Consider the following 20,039-nt stretch of genomic DNA (forward strand, 5'->3'; position numbering starts at 1 on the left):
GAGCGAAAAAGAAAGTGCGGGAACTGGTGCCCCACTGTGCAGAGTGAGGGGGGTGGAGTATGCAAAGCATGCTCCAGCCCTCAGTGCTGCCGTCCTGTACAGCGTCCCGCCCTTCCCCTGACTGGCAGGGCTGGGGGCGGGAAGAAAACGAGACTAGGCCGCAAAAGCCGGGGACTCGAGTTATAAGCGCGGCCGCCGTATAAGCGCGGTCGGCGCGGACGTCCCCGGCGCACTAACAGTCCCAGCCGCGCCGTAGTGATAACCATGGCAGCGGCGGTCAGCGCGGCAGTCCCCCTACACGAACACACTCAGCGACGCTGAAGTGTGTAATGGCACAAACGCAGTCAGCGCTGCTGTCCCCGGTGCACTAGCACACCCAGCAATGCTGGAGTGTTGCTGTGCGCGGTCCCCACGGGGACACAGAGTACCTCACAGTAGCAGGGCCATGTCCCTGAACGATACTCGGCTCCTATCCAGCATGGTCCTCAGGAGCTGTGGATGGAGCACGGTCTCCTGTGCCTGGAGACCGAAAGGATCCCACTTCACCCAGAGCCCTAATTGAGGGATGGGGAAGGAAAGCAGCATGTGGGCTCCAGCCTCCGTACCCGCAATGGATACCTCAACCTTAACAACACCGCCGACAAGAGTGGGGTGAGAAGGGAGCATGCTGGGGGCCCTGTTATGGGCCCTCTTTTCTTCCATCCGACATAGTCAGCAGCTGCTGCTGACTAAGCTGTGGAGCTATGCGTGCATGTCTGACCTCCTTCGCACAAAGCATAAAAACTGATGAGCCCGTAGTAGTACGGGGGGTGTATAGGCTGAAGGGGAGGGGCTTTACACTTTTAGTGTAATACTTTGTGTGGCCTCCGGAGGCATAAGCTATACACCCAATTGTCTGGGTCTCCCAATAAGGAGCGACAAAGAAATGTTACAAAATAACAATCTTCAGGAACGCACAACTCCCTAAGATACCACTCCTGAAGATTAATGGTTCGGGATGGCGGCGATGAGACCCTAGTCCAAACTGTGCCCTCTCAGATGATGCAGAGGAATATCGTGTCTCTTCAGCTTCTGAGCCATATTCAGCAATCCAGCCATCATCAGAGCTGCATTTACATCTGATGTGCTCCTAACCTAGGAGACCGGTCACCACTGATAAGGCTGCAGAGGCGGCTGGTAACCTTGGCAACAAACAAGCTATAGAATTAAATTGCTCTTTAATTTGTCAATTCTTTTTGGGAGGGAACCATTTGCAATCGTTCAATAACAGAAGAACTAGTACACCCTTGTGACTCCTGGACTGACACTTTTCTGTCCCCCCCACCCCCAGTGATGACGATCTATATTCGCACCACTGCGGTCGCCCGTTGCTACACATGGGACTGGTAGGGTGAACATTACTGCATTGGTTATTTTAGATGTTTTGCTTTTTTTTAAAAAAAAAAAAAAAAAAAAAAAATCAAACTAGACAATCCCTTTAAGCAAAGCAACTACGTGATAAGAGAAAAGGATAAATTCAAGAGAATTAACTTACTGGGGGGTAACACTGCTGGTTTAGGCGGTTCGGTTGGAGTACTTTTATTTGTACCAGGGCTTAGAAGTTTAACGTAGTTCGCAGGGAACCATCCGATCTGCCTCTTCTTCCCACGGGCCTGGAGAGAGAAATTGGCAACCAAGAGTAAACTACACGTAGCTCAAGCAGCTCTTCCAAAATTTGCAATAATGTATACTTTGAAAACTAAATTTAGTTTTATGCCTCATGTAAAATATTCTACAATGTGACACTGATATCACCTCCATCATCAAAAAAAAAAAAAAAAAAAAAAAAAAAAGATTTTTTAATAAAAAAAATTTTATATATATATATATATATATATATATATATATATATATATATATATATATATATATATATATATATCTATATATCTATCTCTATCTATCTATCTATATACACACATATACATACACACATATACACACATATATATATATACACACATATATATATATATACATATATACATACATACACACATATATATATATATATACATATACATATACACACATACACACATTTATTTATTTTTTTTTTTTTTTGTTTTAATACATAGATCGAGTTCTCCATCGCTCTCTATATTCTATGATCCATCCTTTCTCCAGTGACAGTTCTGAAAGTTGTCAGAGGTTTCATATTGAACTTTTAAAGTTGCGATTAATCTTCGATAATACCAACCTGCAGTTCTCCTTCCCACCAGCCTCCAGGATTCTTTTTCCTGATGAGAATGAGCTGACCGGGCGCCAAAGTAAGCTGCTCTGGGCCAGTGGCCGCATAGGGGGCAATGACCTGGGCGATTTCTAAACCGGAAGAGAAGGGGGATATGTACGGACATAAGAAAAATAATCAGAAAGAGACTAAAATATGTTTACACTGCCTTAAGACTAGAGCTCAGTCATGCCATTAATGGATACATAAAGAAGAGAAAAAAGGTTAAAGGGGATGTCTATGCTAACAACAAAATCTTCCATAGTCGCCTGATGTCAACACCCGCCATAGAGCCAGCGCTAACTACTTATAGTCCAGATGTGATGATGTCAAAGGGCAGCGAGCCATTAGATGTTGTTCTGATGAAGCGCTGCAGCTAATCACAGACTGCAGAAGTCCCAAGACACGGAAAATTCCGGTGCAGACATTGATGCGACCTTACGCTGGATCCACAGGGGGGACAGGAGGATAGTGGAAGATTTGGTTGTTTTTAAACTCCAAGCCTCCTATTAATTTTCTTTTAGACAAGAAATCTCCATTAAACAGAAAAATGAGGTTAAACAGTAACATCATCCCTGAGGTTACATTGTGCCGCTCTAGTGAAAGCTTTATAATTCAACTCAAAGCTTGTCAAAATAATTAAAAAAAACCAAGCAGATACCTGATGTACCCAGTGTACATACTATGATTATCAGTACTAATCTAAAGCTCCAGGATTCTTTTTTCATATTACATATATGATATAGTAGTCATTATAAAGCAATAGCTACACACCTGGCTTCTTCCCAAGGCTTCCCGTTTTTCCTGCAGTCACCATACCCTTCAAATAAAAGAACAGATAAGGATGAAAGCAAATGGAGAGCAGAGGAGAATCTATAAGATCCCCAAAATAATTAAATCACAGGCTGAGACCAGTTGGTGCAGCCTTTCATCAATACACAAGATCATTGCTTGACCTCATATGTTCAGACACAAGTCAGGTCTCTGCTTTTCATAGAAGTGAATAATCTCCAGCATTAACTGAGCGAAAAGTCCTCACTGTCTTCCCTTAAGCTGCCGAAGTCAGAGTCACTGACCGTGTGAATGTAGGAAAATTACTAGAGATGGGCGAATAGTAACTATATGTGTTTGGATAATGCTTTCTGAATACAGAGTACTTTTCCAGTATTCACCACGACAAGAAAAATACTCTAGTGCCCCGTTGACTTGATTAGGTTTATTATTCGTGATGAATTCTGGTATAGCCCCTGTGTGTTGTGGGCTGATAAAGAGCTCACAACACATTACCCCTTAACAGATGATGTTTTGTTAGAGTATGTGCGCACCTTCAGTATTTGTAGAAATGTTTGAAGCAAATACTTAAGTGTGTCTTAAAAGCAAAAAACAACAAAAAAAAACAAACAAAAGAAGGGAATTTTGTTTACTTACCGTAAATTCCTTTTCTTCTAGCTCCAATTGGGAGACCCAGACAATTGGGTGTATAGCTATTGCCTCTGGAGGCCACACAAAGTATTACACTTAAAAGTGTAAGGCCCCTCCCCTTCTGGCTATACACCCCCAGTGGGATCACTGGCTCACCAGTTTTAGTGCCAAAGCAAGAAGGAGGAAAGCCAATAACTGGTTTAAAGACCAATTCAATCCGAGGAAACATCGGAGAACTGAACCATACCACATGAACAACATGTGTACCCGAAAAAACAGAAAAACCCCGAGAAAACAGGGCGGGTGCTGGGTCTCCCAATTGGAGCTAGAAGAAAAGGAATTTACGGTAAGTAAACAAAATTCCCTTCTTCTTTGTCGCTCCATTGGGAGACCCAGACAATTGGGATGTCCAAAAGCAATCCCTGGGTGGGTAAAAGAATACCTCATGATAGGGCCGTCAACGGCCCTCTCCTACAGGTGGCCAACCGCCGCCTGAATGACTTATCTACCTAGGCTGGCGTCTGCCGAAGCGTAGGTATGCATCTGATAATGCTTGGTAAGAAGGGAATTTTGTTTACTTACCGTAAATTCCTTTTCTTCTAGCTCCAATTGGGAGACCCAGACAATTGGGTGTATAGCTATTGCCTCTGGAGGCCACACAAAGTATTACACTTAAAAGTGTAAGGCCCCTCCCCTTCTGGCTATACACCCCCAGTGGGATCACTGGCTCACCAGTTTTAGTGCCAAAGCAAGAAGGAGGAAAGCCAATAACTGGTTTAAAGACCAATTCAATCCGAGGAAACATCGGAGAACTGAACCATACCACATGAACAACATGTGTACCCGAAAAAACAGAAAAACCCCGAGAAAACAGGGCGGGTGCTGGGTCTCCCAATTGGAGCTAGAAGAAAAGGAATTTACGGTAAGTAAACAAAATTCCCTTCTTCTTTGTCGCTCCATTGGGAGACCCAGACAATTGGGATGTCCAAAAGCAATCCCTGGGTGGGTAAAAGAATACCTCATGATAGGGCCGTCAAACGGCCCTCTCCTACAGGTGGCCAACCGCCGCCTGAATGACTTATCTACCTAGGCTGGCGTCTGCCGAAGCGTAGGTATGCATCTGATAATGCTTGGTAAAAGTAAGTAGACTCGACCAGGTGGGTGCCTGACACACCTGCTGAGCCGCAGCCTGGTGCCGTAATGCCCAGGATGCACCCACGGCTCTGGTAGAATGGGCCTTCGGCCTTGAGAGAACCCGAAGCCCAGTAGAACTGTAGGTTTCAAGAATTGGTTCCTCGATCCCCCGAGCAAGGGTGGATCTGGAAGCTTGCGACTGTTTACGCCGACCAGCGACAAGGACAAAGAGTGCATCCGGGTGGCGCAGGAGCGCCATGCGGGAAGTAGAACCTGAGTGCTCTCACCAGAACCAACAGATGCAAATCTTTCTGAAATTGATGGACTGGACGAGGACACAAAGAAGGTGAGGTGATATCCTGATTGATATTGAAGGACCAGGAAGAGAGTTTGTATAAGAGCGTTGCTAGCTCGGAAACTCTCCTAAGAGACGAGAACGTTAGTAGAAGGCCACTTCCCGTGAAAAACGGGAAGGGAGACATCCTTCAAAGGCTCGAAAGGCGGCATCTGGAGAGCAATTAGAACCTTGTTCAGATCTCAGGGCTCAAACAGCCGCTTGTACGGAGTGCTGAGAAGACAAACTCCCCGTAGGAACGTGCGTACCTGAGGAAGTCGTCGTTTCTGAAAAAAATACAGATAGCGCTGAGACTTGTCCCTAAAGGGAACTGAGCGACAACCCATTTTCCTACCTAGATTGCAGGAAGGAAGGAAACATAGACGATGCAACCGGCCAGGGAGAAACACCCTGCGCCGAGCACCGAGATAAGAACATCTTCCACGTCCTGTGGTCAATCTTGGCGGACGTTGGTATGCTAGCCTGTCTCATGGTGGCAACCACGTCCAGAGGTAATCCTAACGACACTAGGTTCCAGGACTCAATGCCACACCATCCGGTTGAGAGCCGTAGAATTCAAATGGAAGAATGGCCCTTGAGACAGCCAGTCTGATTGGTCTGGTAGTGCCCCCGGTTAGCCTACCGTGAGGCACCACAGAACCGAGTACCACAACATCCTCGGCCAATTTGTAGCGACGAGGATGGCGCGGCCGCAGTCGGTCTTGATCTAGCGCAGTACTCTGGGCAACAATGCCAGAGATGGCACCTAAGGGAGCTGGAACTGCGACCAATGCTGAACCAAGGCGTTTGCCGCCAGAGCTCGATGATTGTGAAACCGTGCCATGAAGCTGGCACATTGTTGTTGTGCCGTGACGCCATTAGATCGACGTCCGGCCTCTGTCAGCGGCGCCAGATCTCCTGAAACCCGTCCGGGTGAGGAGACCATACTCTTTCGGCCACACCTCAGCGACTTAGAAAGTCAGCTTCCTAGTTTCCACACTTGGGATGTGAATTGTGGATATGGTGGATGCCGTGTCATCCACCCACATCAAACCTGCCGGACTTCCTGGAAGGCTTGCCGGTTGCGCGTTCTTCCTTGGTGGTTGATGTATGCCACCGCTGTGGAGCTGTCCGACTGAAGTCGGATATGCTTGCTTTCCAGCCGCTGTTGGAAGGATTGTAGGGCAAGATACACTGCTCTGTGTTCAAGAACATTGATCTGAAGAGTGGACTCTTGCTGAGTCCACGTACCCTGAGCGCTGTAGTGGAGAAAAACTGCTCCCCACCCTGATAGACTCGCGTCTGTCGTAACTATCGCCCAGGACGGGGATAGGAAGGACCTTCTTTTTGACCAAGAGGTGAGAAGAAGCCACCACCGTAGAGATTCCTTGGCCGCCTGAGAAGAACGACGACTCTGTTGAGGGACGTCGACTCCTCGTCCCATTGGCGGAGAATGTCCCATTGTAGTGGACGCAGTAAAACTGCGCGAAGGAACTGCCTCCATTGCTACCATCTTACGTAGGAAGTGCATGAGGCGTGTCAATGTGTGCGACTGGTTCTTAAAGAAGAGCTTGCAGCCCGTAGTGAATGCTGTTTGTCTAGCGGCAGCTTCACTATCGCTGAGAGAGTAAGAAACTCTATGCCTAGATATGTTATCGATAGGGTCGGGGTCGGATCTGACTTTAAAAAGTTGATGATCCACCCAAAACTCTAGAGAGTCTCCAGCGCAACGTTCGGGCAGTGTTGGCATGTTTCCTAAGAGAGTGCCTTGACAAGTAGATCGTCTAAATACGGGACCACAGAGTGACCCTGAGAGTGCAGGACTGTGACTACTGCTGCCCTGACCTTGGCGAAGACCAGTTGGACTGTCGCTAGCCGGAAGGTAGAGCTACGAACAGAGGGTGTTCGTCTCCTATAACGAAGCGTAGAAACGCTAGTGCTCTGGATCAATCGGCACATGTGGATAAGCATCCTTGATGCCTAATGATGCTAGGAAATATCGTTGGGACCTTGAGGCGATGACATGGCGGAGGGATTCCATCCGGAACCGCCTGGTGTCCACGAGCTTGCTGAGCATTTTTAGATCCAGAACGGGACGGAACGGCCCGTTGTTATAGGTACCGCAAAGAATTTGGGGTAAAAACCGTGACCTTGTTCCTGAAGAGGAACGGGGGTCATCACTCTTTCTGCCTATAGAGTGCACCCTGTTTGCAGAAGAGCAGCGGCCCGGCCGGGAGGTGGAGAAATTCTGAAGAATCGAGTTGGAGGACGAGAAGTGAGCTCTATCCTGTACCCGTGAGACAGAATGTCTCACACTCAATGGTCATTGACCTATAGCAGCTAAATATCGCCAGGGCGGGAGAGCCTGCTACCGACCGAGGCCGCAAGTCATGAGGAAGCCGCCTTGGAAGCGGGTTTTCCGACTGTCGCTTTTTTGGGCGAGACTGAGCCCGCTAAGAATCTTAGCACCTCTGATCCTCTTGAGTCCACCTTGGACGAGGAAAAATGGGACCTGCCCGAGCCTCGAAAAGGCCGAAAACCCCGACTGCCTCTTGCTCTGTTGGGGTTTGTTGTGTCCGGGCTGAGGAAAGGATGAATCCTTACCCCTGGACTATTTGATGGTTACATCCAACGCTCACCAAACAGTCGGTCAGCAGAAAAAGGCAACTGGTTAGGCAACCTTTTTCGGAAGCAGAATCTGCCTTCCATTCACTTAACGAGCAGACCAGGCTCTGCTTAAAAACACGGAGTAGCGGAGGCTACCGCCGCACGGTTCGCAGAGTCCAGGACAACCTGAATCGCGTAAGAAACAAATGCAGACATTTGAGAGGTTAAGGATGCCACCTGCGGCACAGATGTACGTGTAACCGTGTCAACCTGTGTAAGACAAGCTGAAATAGCTTGGAGTGCCCCAAGGGAGAGAATGCCGGAGCCAACGGTGCGCCGACAGCCTCATAGATGGCTTTCGACCAGAGATCCATCTGTCTGTCAGTGGCATCTTTGAGTTTGCAGTTCCATCTCCCACTGCAACTATGGATCTAGCTACAAGCCTGGAGATTGGAGGATGCCGCTCGGGACATTGGGTCCAGTCCTTGACCAAGTCAGGGGACAGGGATAGCGTGTATCCTAAGCCGTTTGGAGAAGCGCATATCTGGATAAGCGTGGTGTTCCTGGACTGCCTCTCTGAAGGCAGAGTGGTCCAGAAAAATACGTGAAGCTGACTCCTCCACTGGAGGAGTTGTGAGAAATAACCCACATTCTATAGATGGACGCTATAAGATTATTTACTATGGCGTCACAATCAGGTGTATCCAGATTGAGAGCGGTCTCAGGATCAGAATCCTGAGCCGCTACTTCCGCCTCATTACACAGCGAGTCCTTCTGTTAGGACCCTGATGAAACCGAGGCCGCTCATAGCGAGCCCACTTAGGCTGTCTGGGACTGACGTCCGTGCAGAGCCGTGACTCTGGGATGCGTGTGACATTCCCGGAGCTGTTAGTTATTCACACTGAGGGGGGCCATGGATCAATGATTCAACAGTGCCCATATTGTGAGAGACCTGTCCGGACTGCTAGGCTTCTAGTATCATAGCCATAGTCTCAGAAAAACTGTCAGTAAATACTGCAGACACCGTCCTCATCCCCTGGCCATTAGTGCATACAATGGGAGTCTATGTACCTGCCGGCCGTATAGCCGTACATGCTGTACCAGCTGTATAGAAAAACATGTGGTTCTGCACCTTTGTTTTACACAGAGAATATGCTGATAACTCCTCCGCATAATCCAGGAGGGTATATACAACGTGCGACCAAACAGTGCAATGTATATAGTACAAGCATATCTATAAGTGCACTTCTGCACTAGTGGGGTTAGCACCACAGGTGCTGCTTAACGCCTGTTACAGCGATTGTGTGACTATCAGAATGCCAGGGTCTTCCACACTTGTCTCTGTATCGTACAGAAACTGACACTAATGGCTGCCGGTGTCCTTGTAGAGAAGGAAGCCGTGGGCGTGCCTGAGAAAGTGCGGGAATCCGGATTCACAGTGCACACAGTGAGAGGGGTGGAGTATGCAAAACATACTCCAGCTCTCAGCTCTGCTCTATGCAGCGTCACGCCCCTACCCTGACTGTCAGGGCTGTGGGCGGTAACGAAGGGAGACTAGGCCCAGAAGCCGGGGACTCGAGTTAACAGCGCGGCCGCCGTAAAAGCGCGGGCCGCGCTGAAGTCCCCGGCGCACCACAAGTGCCAGCCGCGCCGCAGTCCCAGCGGCCGGCGCGACCGCCCTAGAAGTGGCCAGCGTCCCGCCCCTCTCCTGACTGGCAGGTCTGGGGGCGGGAACGAACTAAAGCAGGCCGCAAAAGCCGGGGACTCGAGTTATCAGCGCGGCCGCCGTAAAAGCGCGGGCCGCGCTGAAGTCCCCGGCGCACTACAAGTGCCAGCCGCGCCGCTGTTCCAGCGGCCGGCGCGCCCGAGTCCTAGACGTGGGCAGCGTCCCGCCCCTCTCCTGACTGGCAGGTCTGGGGGCGGGAACGAACGGAAGCAGGCCGCAAAAGCCGGGGACTGTAGTTATCAGCGCGGCCGCCGTAAAAGCGCAGGCCGCGCTGAAGTCCCCGGCGCACTACAAGTGCCAGCCGTGCCGCAGTCCCAGCGGCCGGCGCGGCCGAGTCCCATAAGTGTGCCTGCTTCAGCTAAGCTGAATGAGGCCATGGCACAGGCGCCGCAGCGCTGATGTCCCCCGGCGCACTACAACACCCAGCATGCTGCGGTGTGAGCGCCAAATGCACGGGGACACAGAGTACCTTGAGGAAGCAGGGCCATGTCCCTGATGTACTCCGCTCCATCCAGCATCTTCTCCAGGGGCTGTAGATGGAGCACGGTCTCAGTGCCTGGAGACCGGTAAATCCCACTTCACCCAGAGCCCTGTAAAAAGGGATGGGGAAGGAATCAGCATGTGGGCTCCTGCCGCCGTACCCGCAATGGGTACCTCAACCTTACAAACACCTCCGACACAGTGGGGTGAGAAGGGAGCATGCTGGGGACACTATATGTGTCCTCTTTTCTTCCATCCGACATAGTCAGCAGCTGCTGCTGACTAAAAAGTGGAGCTATGCGTGGATGTGTTGCCTCCTTCGCACAAAGCACAAAACTGGTGAGCCAGTGATCCCACTGGGGGTGTATAGCCAGAAGGGGAGGGGCCTTACACTTTTAAGTGTAATACTTTGTGTGGCCTCCAGAGGCAATAGCTATACACCCAATTGTCTGGGTCTCCCAATGGAGCGACAAAGAAAAGTAAGTAGACTCGACCAGGTGGGTGCCTGACACACCTGCTGAGCCGTAGCCTGGTGCCGTAATGCCCAGGATGCACCCACGGCTCTGGTAGAATGGGCCTTCGGCCTTGAGAGAACCAGAAGCCCAGTAGAACTGTAGGTTTCAAGAATTGGTTCCTCGAGCCCCCGAGCAAGGGTGGATCTGGAAGCTTGCGACTGTTTACGCCGACCAGCGACAAGGACAAAGAGTGCATCCGGGTGGCGCAGGAGCGCCATGCGGGAAGTAGAACCGGAGTGCTCTCACCAGAACCAACAGATGCAAATCTTTCTGAAATAGATGGACTGGACGAGGACACAAAGAAGGTGAGGTGATATCCTGATTGATATGAAAATGGGATACCACCTTAGGGAGAAATTCCGGAACCGGACGCAGAACTACCCTGTCCTGGTGAAGGACCAGGAAGGGAGTTTGTATGAGAGCGTTGCTAGCTCGGAAACTCTCCTAAGAGACGAGACCGTTACTAGAAGGCCACTTCCCGTGAAAAACGGGAAGGGAGACATCCTTCAAAGGCTCGAAAGGCGGCATCTGGAGAGCAATTAGAACCTTGTTCAGATCTCAGGGCTCTAACGGCCGCTTGTACGGAGTGCTGAGAAGACAAACTCCCCGTAGGAACGTGCGTACCTGAGGAAGTCGTCGTTTCTGAAAAAATACAGATAGCGCTGAGACTTGTCCCTAAAGGGAACTGAGCGACAACCCATTTTCCTACCTAGATTGCAGGAAGGAAGGAAACATAGACGATGCAACCGGCCAGGGAGAAACACCCTGCGCCGAGCACCGAGATAAGAACATCTTCCACGTCCTGTGGTCAATCTTGGCGGACGTTGGTATGCTAGCCTGTCTCATGGTGGCAACCACGTCCTGAGGTGATCCTGACGACACTAGGTTCCAGGACTCAATGCCACACCATCCGGTTGAGGGCCGTAGAATTCAAATGGAAGAATGGCCCTTGAGACAGCCAGTCTGATTGGTCTGGTAGTGCCCCCGGTTAGCCTACCGTGAGGCACCACAGAACCGAGTACCACAACATCCTCGGCCAATTTGTAGCGACGAGGATGGCGCGGCCGCAGTCGGTCTTGATCTAGCGCAGTACTCTGGGCAACAATGCCAGAGGTGGCACCTAAGGTAGCTGGAACTGCGACCAATGCTGAACTAAGGCGTTTGCCGCCAGAGCTCGATGATTGTGAAACCGTGCCATGAAGCTGGCACATTGTTGTTGTGCCGTGACGCCATTAGATCGACGTCCGGCCTCTGTCAGCGGCGCCAGATCTCCTGAAACCCGTCCGGGTGAGGAGACCATACTCTTTCGGCCACACCTCAGCGACTTAGGAAGTCAGCTTCCTAGTTTCCACACTTGGGATGTGAATTGTGGATATGGTGGATGCCGTGTCTTCCACCCACATCAGAACCTGCCGGACTTCCTGGAAGGCTTGCCGGTTGCGCGTTCTTCCTTGGTGGTTGATGTATGCCACCGCTGTGGAGCTGTCCGACTGAAGTCGGATATGCTTGCTTTCCAGCCGCTGTTGGAAGGATTGTAGGGCAAGATACACTGCTCTGTGTTCAAGAACATTGATCTGAAGAGTGGACTTCTTGCTGAGTCCACGTACCCTGAGCGCTGTAGTGGAGAAAAACTGCTCCCCACCCTGATAGACTCGCGTCTGTCGTAACTATCGCCCAGGACGGGGATAGGAAGGACCTTCTTTTTGACCAAGAGGTGAGAAGAAGCCGCCACCGTAGAGATTCCTTGGCCGCCTGAGAAAGAACGACGACTCTGTTGAGGGACGTCGACTCCTCGTCCCATTGGCGGAGAATGTCCCATTGTAGTGGACGCAGTAAAACTGCGCGAAAGGAACTGCCTCCATTGCTACCATCTTACGTAGGAAGTGCATGAGGCGTCTCAATGTGTGCGACTGGTTCTTAAAGAAGAGCTTGCAGCCCGTAGTGAATGCTGTTTGTCTAGCGGCAGCTTCACTATCGCTGAGAGAGTAAGAAACTCTATGCCTAGAATGTTATCGATAGGGTCGGGGTCGGATCTGACTTTAAAAAGTTGATGATCCACCCAAAACTCTAGAGAGTCTCCAGCGCAACGTTCGGGCAGTGTTGGCATGTTTCCTAAGAGAGTGCCTTGACAAGTAGATCGTCTAAATACGGGACCACAGAGTGACCCTGAGAGTGCAGGACTGTGACTACTGCTGCCCTGACCTTGGCGAAGACCAGTTGGACTGTCGCTAGCCGGAAGGTAGAGCTACGAACCGAGGGTGTTCGTCTCCTATAACGAAGCGTAGAAACGCTAGTGCTCTGGATCAATCGGCACGTGTGGATAAGCATCCTTGATGCCTAATGATGCTAGGAAATATCCTTGGGACCTTGAGGCGATGACATGGCGGAGGGATTCCATCCGGAACCGCCTGGTGTCCACGAGCTTGCTGAGCATTTTTAGATCCAGAACGGGACGGAACGGCCCGTTGTTATAGGTACCGCAAAGAATTTGGGGTAAAAACCGTGACCTTGTTCCTGAAGAGGAACGGGGGTCATCACTCTTTCTGCCTATAGAGTGCACCCTGTTTGCAGAAGAGCAGCGGCCCGGCCGGGAGGTGGAGAAATTCTGAAGAATCGAGTTGGAGGACGAGAAGTGAGCTCTATCCTGTACCCGTGAGACAGAATGTCTCACACTCAATGGTCATTGACCTATGGCAGCTAAATATCGCCAAGGCGGGAGAGCCTGCTACCGACCGAGGCCGCAAGTCATGAGGAAGCCGCCTTGGAAGCGGGTTTTCAGACTGTCGCTTTTTTGGGCGAGACTGAGCCCGCTAAGAATCTTAGCTCCTCTGATCCTTTTGAGTCCACATTGGACGAGGAAAAATGGGACCTGCCCGAGCCTCGAAAAGGCCAAAAACCCCGACTGCCTCTTGCTCTGTTGGGGTTTGTTGTGTCCGGGCTGAGGAAAGGATGAATCCTTACCCCTGGACTGTTTGATGGTTACATCCAACGCTCACCAAACAGTCGGTCAGCAGAAAAAGGCAACTGGTTAGGCAACCTTTTTTGGAAGCAGAATCTGCCTTCCATTCACTTAACGAGCAGACCAGGCTCTGCTTAAAAACACGGAGTAGCGGAGGCTACCGCCGCACGGTTCGCAGAGTCCAGGACAACCTGAATCGCGTAAGAAACAAATGCAGACATTTGAGAGGTTAAGGATGCCACCTGCGGCACAGATGTACGTGTAACCGTGTCAATCTGTGTAAGACAAGCTGAAATAGCTTGGAGTGCCCCAAGGGAGAGAATGCCGGAGCCAACGGTGCGCCGACAGCCTCATAGATGGCTTTCGACCAGAGATCCATCTGTCTGTCAGTGGCATCTTTGAGTTTGCAGTTCCATCTCCCACTGCAACTATGGATCTAGCTACAAGCCTGGAGATTGGAGGATGCCGCTCGGGACATTGGGTCCAGTCCTTGACCAAGTCAGGGGACAGGGATAACGTGTATCCTAAGCCGTTTGGAGAAGCGCATATCTGGATAAGCGTGGTGTTCCTGGACTGCCTCTCTGAAGGCAGAGTGGTCCAGAAAAATACGTGAAGCTGACTCCTCCACTGGAGGAGCTGTGAGAAATAACCCACATTCTATAGATGGACGCTATAAGATTATTTACTATGGCGTCACAATCAGGTGTATCCAGATTGAGAGCGGTCTCAGGATCAGAATCCTGAGCCGCTACTTCCGCCTCATTACACAGCGAGTCCTTCTGTTAGGACCCTGATGAAACCGAGGCCGCTCATAGCGAGCCCACTTAGGCTGTCTGGGACTGACGTCCGTGCAGAGCCGTGACTCTGGGATGCGTGTGACATTCCCGGAGCTGTTAGTTATTCACACTGAGGGGGGCCTTCAACAGTGCCCATATTGTGAGAGACATGTCCGGACTGCTAGGCTTCTAGTATCGTAGCCATAGTCTCAGAAAAACTGTCAGTAAATACTGCAGACACCGTCCTCATCCCCTGGCCATTAGTGCATACAATGGGAGTCTATGTACCTGCCGGCCGTATAGCCGTACATGCTGTACCAGCTGTATAGAAAAACATGTGGTTCTGCACCTTTGTTTTACACAGAGAATATGCTGATAACTCCTCCGCATAATCCAGGAGGGTATATACAACGTGCGACCAAACAGTGCAATGTATATAGTACAAGCATATCTATAAGTGCACTTCTGCACTAGTGGGGTTAGCACCACAGGTGCTGCTTAACGCCTGTTACAGCGATTGTGTGACTATCAGAATGCCAGGGTCTTCCACACTTGTCTCTGTATCGTACAGAAACTGACACTAATGGCTGCCGGTGTCCTTGTAGAGAAGGAAGCCGTGGGCGTGCCTGAGAAAGTGCGGGAATCCGGATTCACAGTGCACACAGTGAGAGGGGTGGAGTATGCAAAACATACTCCAGCTCTCAGCTCTGCTCTATGCAGCGTCACGCCCCTACCCTGACTGTCAGGGCTGTGGGCGGTAACGAGGGAGACTAGGCCCAGAAGCCGGGGACTCGAGTTAACAGCGCGGCCGCCGTAAAAGCGCGGGCCGCGCTGAAGTCCCCGGCGCACCACAAGTGCCAGCCGCGCCGCAGTTCCAGCGGCCGGCGCGACCGATTCATAGAAGTGGCCAGCGTCCCGCCCCTCTCCTGACTGGCAGGTCTGGGGGCGGGAACGAACGGAAGCAGGCCGCAAAAAGCCGGGGACTCTAGTTATCAGCGCGGCCGCCGTAAAAGCGCGGGCCGCGCTGAAGTCCCCGGCGCACCACAAGTGCCAGCCGCGCCGCTGCCAGCGGCCGGCGCGACCGATTCCTGGAAGTGGCCAGCGTCCCGCCCCTCTCCTGACTGGCAGGTCTGGGGGCGGGAACGAACGGAAGCAGGCCGCAAAAGCCGGGGACTCTAGTTATCAGCGCGGCCGCCGTAAAAGCGCAGGCCGCGCTGAAGTCCCCGGCGCACTACAAGTGCCAGCCGCGCCGCAGTCCCAGCGGCCGGCGCGACCAATTCCCATAAGTGAGCCTGCTTCAGCAAAGCTGAATGAGGCCATGGCACAGGCGCCGCAGCGCTGATGTCCCCCGGCGCACTACAACACCCAGCATGCTGCGGTGTGAGCGCCAAATGCACGGGGACACAGAGTACCTTGAGGAAGCAGGGCCATGTCCCTGATGTACTCCGCTCCATCCAGCATCTTCTCCAGGGGCTGTAGATGGAGCACGGTCTCAGTGCCTGGAGACCGGTAAATCCCACTTCACCCAGAGCCCTGTAAAAAGGGATGGGGAAGGAATCAGCATGTGGGCTCCTGCCGCCGTACCCGCAATGGGTACCTCAACCTTACAAACACCTCCGACATACAGTGGGGTGAGAAGGGAGCATGCTGGGGACACTATATGTGTCCTCTTTTCTTCCATCCGACATAGTCAGCAGCTGCTGCTGACTAAAAAGTGGAGCTATGCGTGGATGTGTTGCCTCCTTCGCACAAAGCACAAAACTGGTGAGCCAGTGATCCCACTGGGGGTGTATAGCCAGAAGGGGAGGGGCCTTACACTTTTAAGTGTAATACTTTGTGTGGCCTCCAGAGGCAATAGCTATACACCCAATTGTCTGGGTCTCCCAATGGAGCGACAAAGAAAAACCCACCATAAAATGTGCGTATTTTTGCATGCATTTGTTATTATGCATTTTTTCCCTATTTCATTGGACTAGGTGAAAACCGCTGCAAAAATGCTGAATTGACATGCTGTGGATTTGAAACTTCTTCAAATCTTAAGAGGAAAAATAAGCAATATGTGCATGGGACTTCAGGAGTCTTATTCACGGTATTAGGAAATCCTTCAAATTTCGTGACAAAACTGTGTAAAAGACAAAAATGCAGCAAGTCCTTACTATATGCCATGCTTTACACTGCTTCACGACAGTATATGTATTGTTAAGTCCATGGTCATGTCTGTCCCTTTGATGCCGGGCTTGCATCCTGAGCCCGCATGTTTCCCTGCACAAGTCGGTTGATCTGATCAGCCATCATGAGCCTCTAACAGCTGCGGGTGGATCGGAGGTCGAGCCACAGTGGTTAACCCATTAAATCCCACTGTCCATCTGTGATAACGAGTTTTAACATGCGGCGGTGAGAAGCGAGTCATTCCCAACTCCCACTGGTACCCCCGGGGATGGAAAATCGCGGGTTGGTGAAGAGGTTAAGGGGTTGTCTGGAAATTCCAATTGATAGCCTTTCTTTAGGACAAGACCACAGAGGTTGACCCCAGGAATCAGCACTGATCAGCTAATAACATGGACTGATTTATATCCAGCCACCAATGTTGAGCAGAATGATCCAGCGAGCGCCGTTCTTTATCTAGGTACACCCGCATTCATTTTCATGGCTTTGCGCCTGAATAATCCATGTTAGCTGATCAGTGTAGGTTCCTGAGATCAAAACCCCAGTGGTCTTGTCCTAAAGAAAGGCCGTTCATTAAAAGTCAACCCCGTGTATCAAACATCTACAGCTCCCGAGCATAATACACTACATATCCTACAGTAAAAGGAGCTCTTACCTCTGAATCTTTAAGCCTGACGTAGTTGGATGGGAAGACTCCGGTTTTATCCCCTACGGTCCCCGTCCACCAGTCGCCATCTTTCTTGATGACTACAATCATGTCCCCTTGCTGGAAGGTCAGGTCTCCTTGTTCATTACTCTCATACGTGTACATTGCTATGTATTCTGGAGCGGAGACAGAACATTACACGTGAGCGCTGACCGATGCTTCAGATACCACTGGACTCTGCTGACTGGACTGTGACTAGTGTGGGCTTATTGAGCTGTAATGTAACAAGAGTCAGGGGCGTGGAAAACCTAAACTCAGTTGTACTTTGGCCTCTGGACCACCACCACCGACCTAACAATTAAAAGGGATACTTTATGCTAAATTTTTAACATGTCCCATCAATCTTCAACCATGACAGCCACCTGTCTGGCAGAGGACTCTGCCTCTAAAATAATGTAATAAACATCTATACTCCTCCTATATCATCAGTGCACGGCTTTCGCCCTTAGGGGGAACATGCAGCCCAGCCTCACCTTCTCCTTGGACTTGAATGGAAGGCTTGAATGCTGGTGATGAGACTCTCTTTAAACTGGCAGGACTTTCCGAAGATGTCGAATCAATACTGTAATACAAAAAAAAAAAAAATAAATAAATAAATAAAAATGGACTGGGTTAAAAAAAAAAAAAAAAAAGTACTAGTTAACTGCCAAAGACCCTTCAAAAGAGGCTTCAAGCAGACTTTGGGGCATATCATATATGGACCCAAGGTAAGGGGGCAAACTCCCATAAAAAGGGACTGCAGCATGCACATAGAATCATAGAATGGTAAAGTTGGAAGGGACCGCAAGGGCCATCGGGGCCAACCCCCTGCGAGTGCAGGTTTTCCTAAATCCTCCCAGCTATGTTTATCCAGTTTAAGCTTGAAGATTTCCATTGATGGAGAGCTCACCACCTCCCGTGGTTGCCTATTCCACTCTCTGAAGTTTACTTCTTAGGTCTATCAGATTAATTGACTATGCAAGTTTCAGTTTAGCTAAAATTAATATTCTTTAGCTGGAAAGTCATGCTCATTGTAGATCAGGACACTTGGCTCTACACGCTTTCCATGGTGACCATCTGATCACTGCAAAAAAAAAACAAACAAAAAAACCCCCCCCAAAACCCTACATACGCACCTTGTAGACTTCCTGAGGGGCCCTGAAATGAGCTTCACATATGATTTAGGGAACCAGCCCTTATGACCTTGAACTTCACCGAACCACCACATGTCCTGCTGCTCCAAAACAGTGATGGTGTCGTTCTTGTTGAAGTTTAGGTGGTTGTCCTTCTTGGCCCTCCAGGGATATAAAGCCTGTGCTTGGAGTCCTTCTACCTTTTCACCCTTCAGGAAAAAAAAATAAAAAATGGCACAAAAAAATGCATGTCAGAAGAATGGACAAATGGGAACGTAATCCAGGATACAGATAATGGCCTTGTGCTATAGGCAGTGGTAACAGCATGTGCCGAAAACCTATCCGGCTGCCCTAGATTACAATCCAGAGGTTCCCAACTCCAGTCCTCAAGGCACCCCAACAGTGCATGTTTTCAGGATTTCTTTAGAAATTATCACCTGTGCAATACTAAGGAAATCCTGAAAACATGCACTGTTGGTGTGCCTTGAGGACTGGAGTTGGAAACCTCTGGTTTAGACAACTGGATTATCAAAGAACAAAGCCGAATACAAGGACATAGGACATTATGGGTATGGAGGAGGGAGAGGACAGCTTTGCTCCAAACCCCCCAAAACAGTCCAAACCCCCTTCTATAGAGCAGAGAAAAAGAGAATTTTGTTTACTTACCGTAAATTCTTTTTCTTATAGTTCCGTATTGGGAGACCCAGACCATGGGTGTTTAGCTTCTGCCTCCGGACACACAAAGTACTACACTCAAAAGTGTAGCTCTTCCCTCTGAGCTTATACACCCCCTGGTGAGCCAGTCCCAGCCAGTTTAGTGCCAAAGCTGAAGGAGAATAGCCACCCACAAGTAGAACAGAGCAAGAGCCGGAACAACCGGAGACTCTGTCCACGACAACAGCCGGTGATAACACGCGGAACAAGAATTTGCCAACAGGCAACAGGGAGGGTGCTGGGTATCCCAATACGGAACTATAAGAAAAAGAATTTACGGTAAGTAAACAAAATTCTCTTTTTCTTTATCGTTCCTATGGGAGACCCAGACCTTGGGACATTCCAAAGCAGTCCCTGGGTGGGGAATAAACAGAAAAACTAAGAAGTAGGCAGAACCTAACTTCACAAATGGGCGACAGCCGCCTGAAGGATGCATCTGCCCAAGATCGCATCTGCCGAAGCATGAGCATGCACTTGGTAGTGCTTCGAGAAGGTATGCAGGCTAGCCCAAGTGGCAGCCTGACAGACTTGTTGAGCGTAGCCTGGTGCCTAAAAGCCCAAGAGGCACCGACAGCTCTGGTCGAGTGTGCCTTGATCCCCGGCAGGGGAGGCACCTGAGTACTCTGGTAGGTGTCCAAAATGGTCGATCTAATCCAACGGGCTAAGGTCGGCTTAGAAGCAGAGAGGCCCTTGCGCCGACCTGTGGTTAGCATAAAAAGAGAGGTGCACCGCCTGAGCGCAGCGGTGTGAGACACATACATCCGGAGAGCACGCACCAGATCTAGAGTATGCAGCGCTTTTTCAAAGCGATGAACAGGGGCCGGACAGAAGGAAGGTAAGGTAATGTCCTGGTTAAGGTGGAAGGGAGAGACCACCTTAGGAAGAAAGTCCGGAGTCGGACGGAAAACCACCTTGTCTTGATGAAAAACTAAAAAAGGTGACTCCGAGGAGAGCGCAGCCAAATCAGAGAGAGACTCTCCTGAGAGAAGTTATGGCAACCAGAAAGGCCACTTTCTGAGAAAGACGATACAAAGAAACCTCCCTAAGAGGCTCAAAAGGGGTTTTTTCTGCAATATCGTGAGGACCAAGTTAAGGTCCCAGGGATCCAAGGGCCGCCGA

At 50.2% G+C, this 20,039-nt stretch overlaps 1 protein-coding gene across 2 annotated transcripts in view; it reads right to left on the reverse strand.

Moving 5' to 3' along the window:
• ITSN1 (intersectin 1) overlaps positions 1 to 20,039 on the reverse strand; it is a 287,902-nt gene that overhangs the window by 68,158 nt on the left and 199,705 nt on the right. For both annotated transcript variants that reach the window (XM_075335003.1, XM_075335004.1), the window contains exons 22-27: positions 18,210 to 18,415; positions 17,568 to 17,656; positions 17,044 to 17,210; positions 3,044 to 3,089; positions 2,240 to 2,361; positions 1,535 to 1,652 (exon numbers count right to left, since the gene is read on the reverse strand). In XM_075335003.1, the coding sequence (XP_075191118.1) occupies positions 1,535 to 1,652; positions 2,240 to 2,361; positions 3,044 to 3,089; positions 17,044 to 17,210; positions 17,568 to 17,656; positions 18,210 to 18,415 (748 nt within the window). The remainder of the gene's footprint in view (positions 1 to 1,534; positions 1,653 to 2,239; positions 2,362 to 3,043; positions 3,090 to 17,043; positions 17,211 to 17,567; positions 17,657 to 18,209; positions 18,416 to 20,039) is intronic.

The sequence above is a fragment of the Anomaloglossus baeobatrachus genome, chromosome 2 (assembly GCF_048569485.1).
Source record: "Anomaloglossus baeobatrachus isolate aAnoBae1 chromosome 2, aAnoBae1.hap1, whole genome shotgun sequence".
In the NCBI taxonomy this organism is placed as follows: domain Eukaryota; kingdom Metazoa; phylum Chordata; class Amphibia; order Anura; family Aromobatidae; genus Anomaloglossus; species Anomaloglossus baeobatrachus.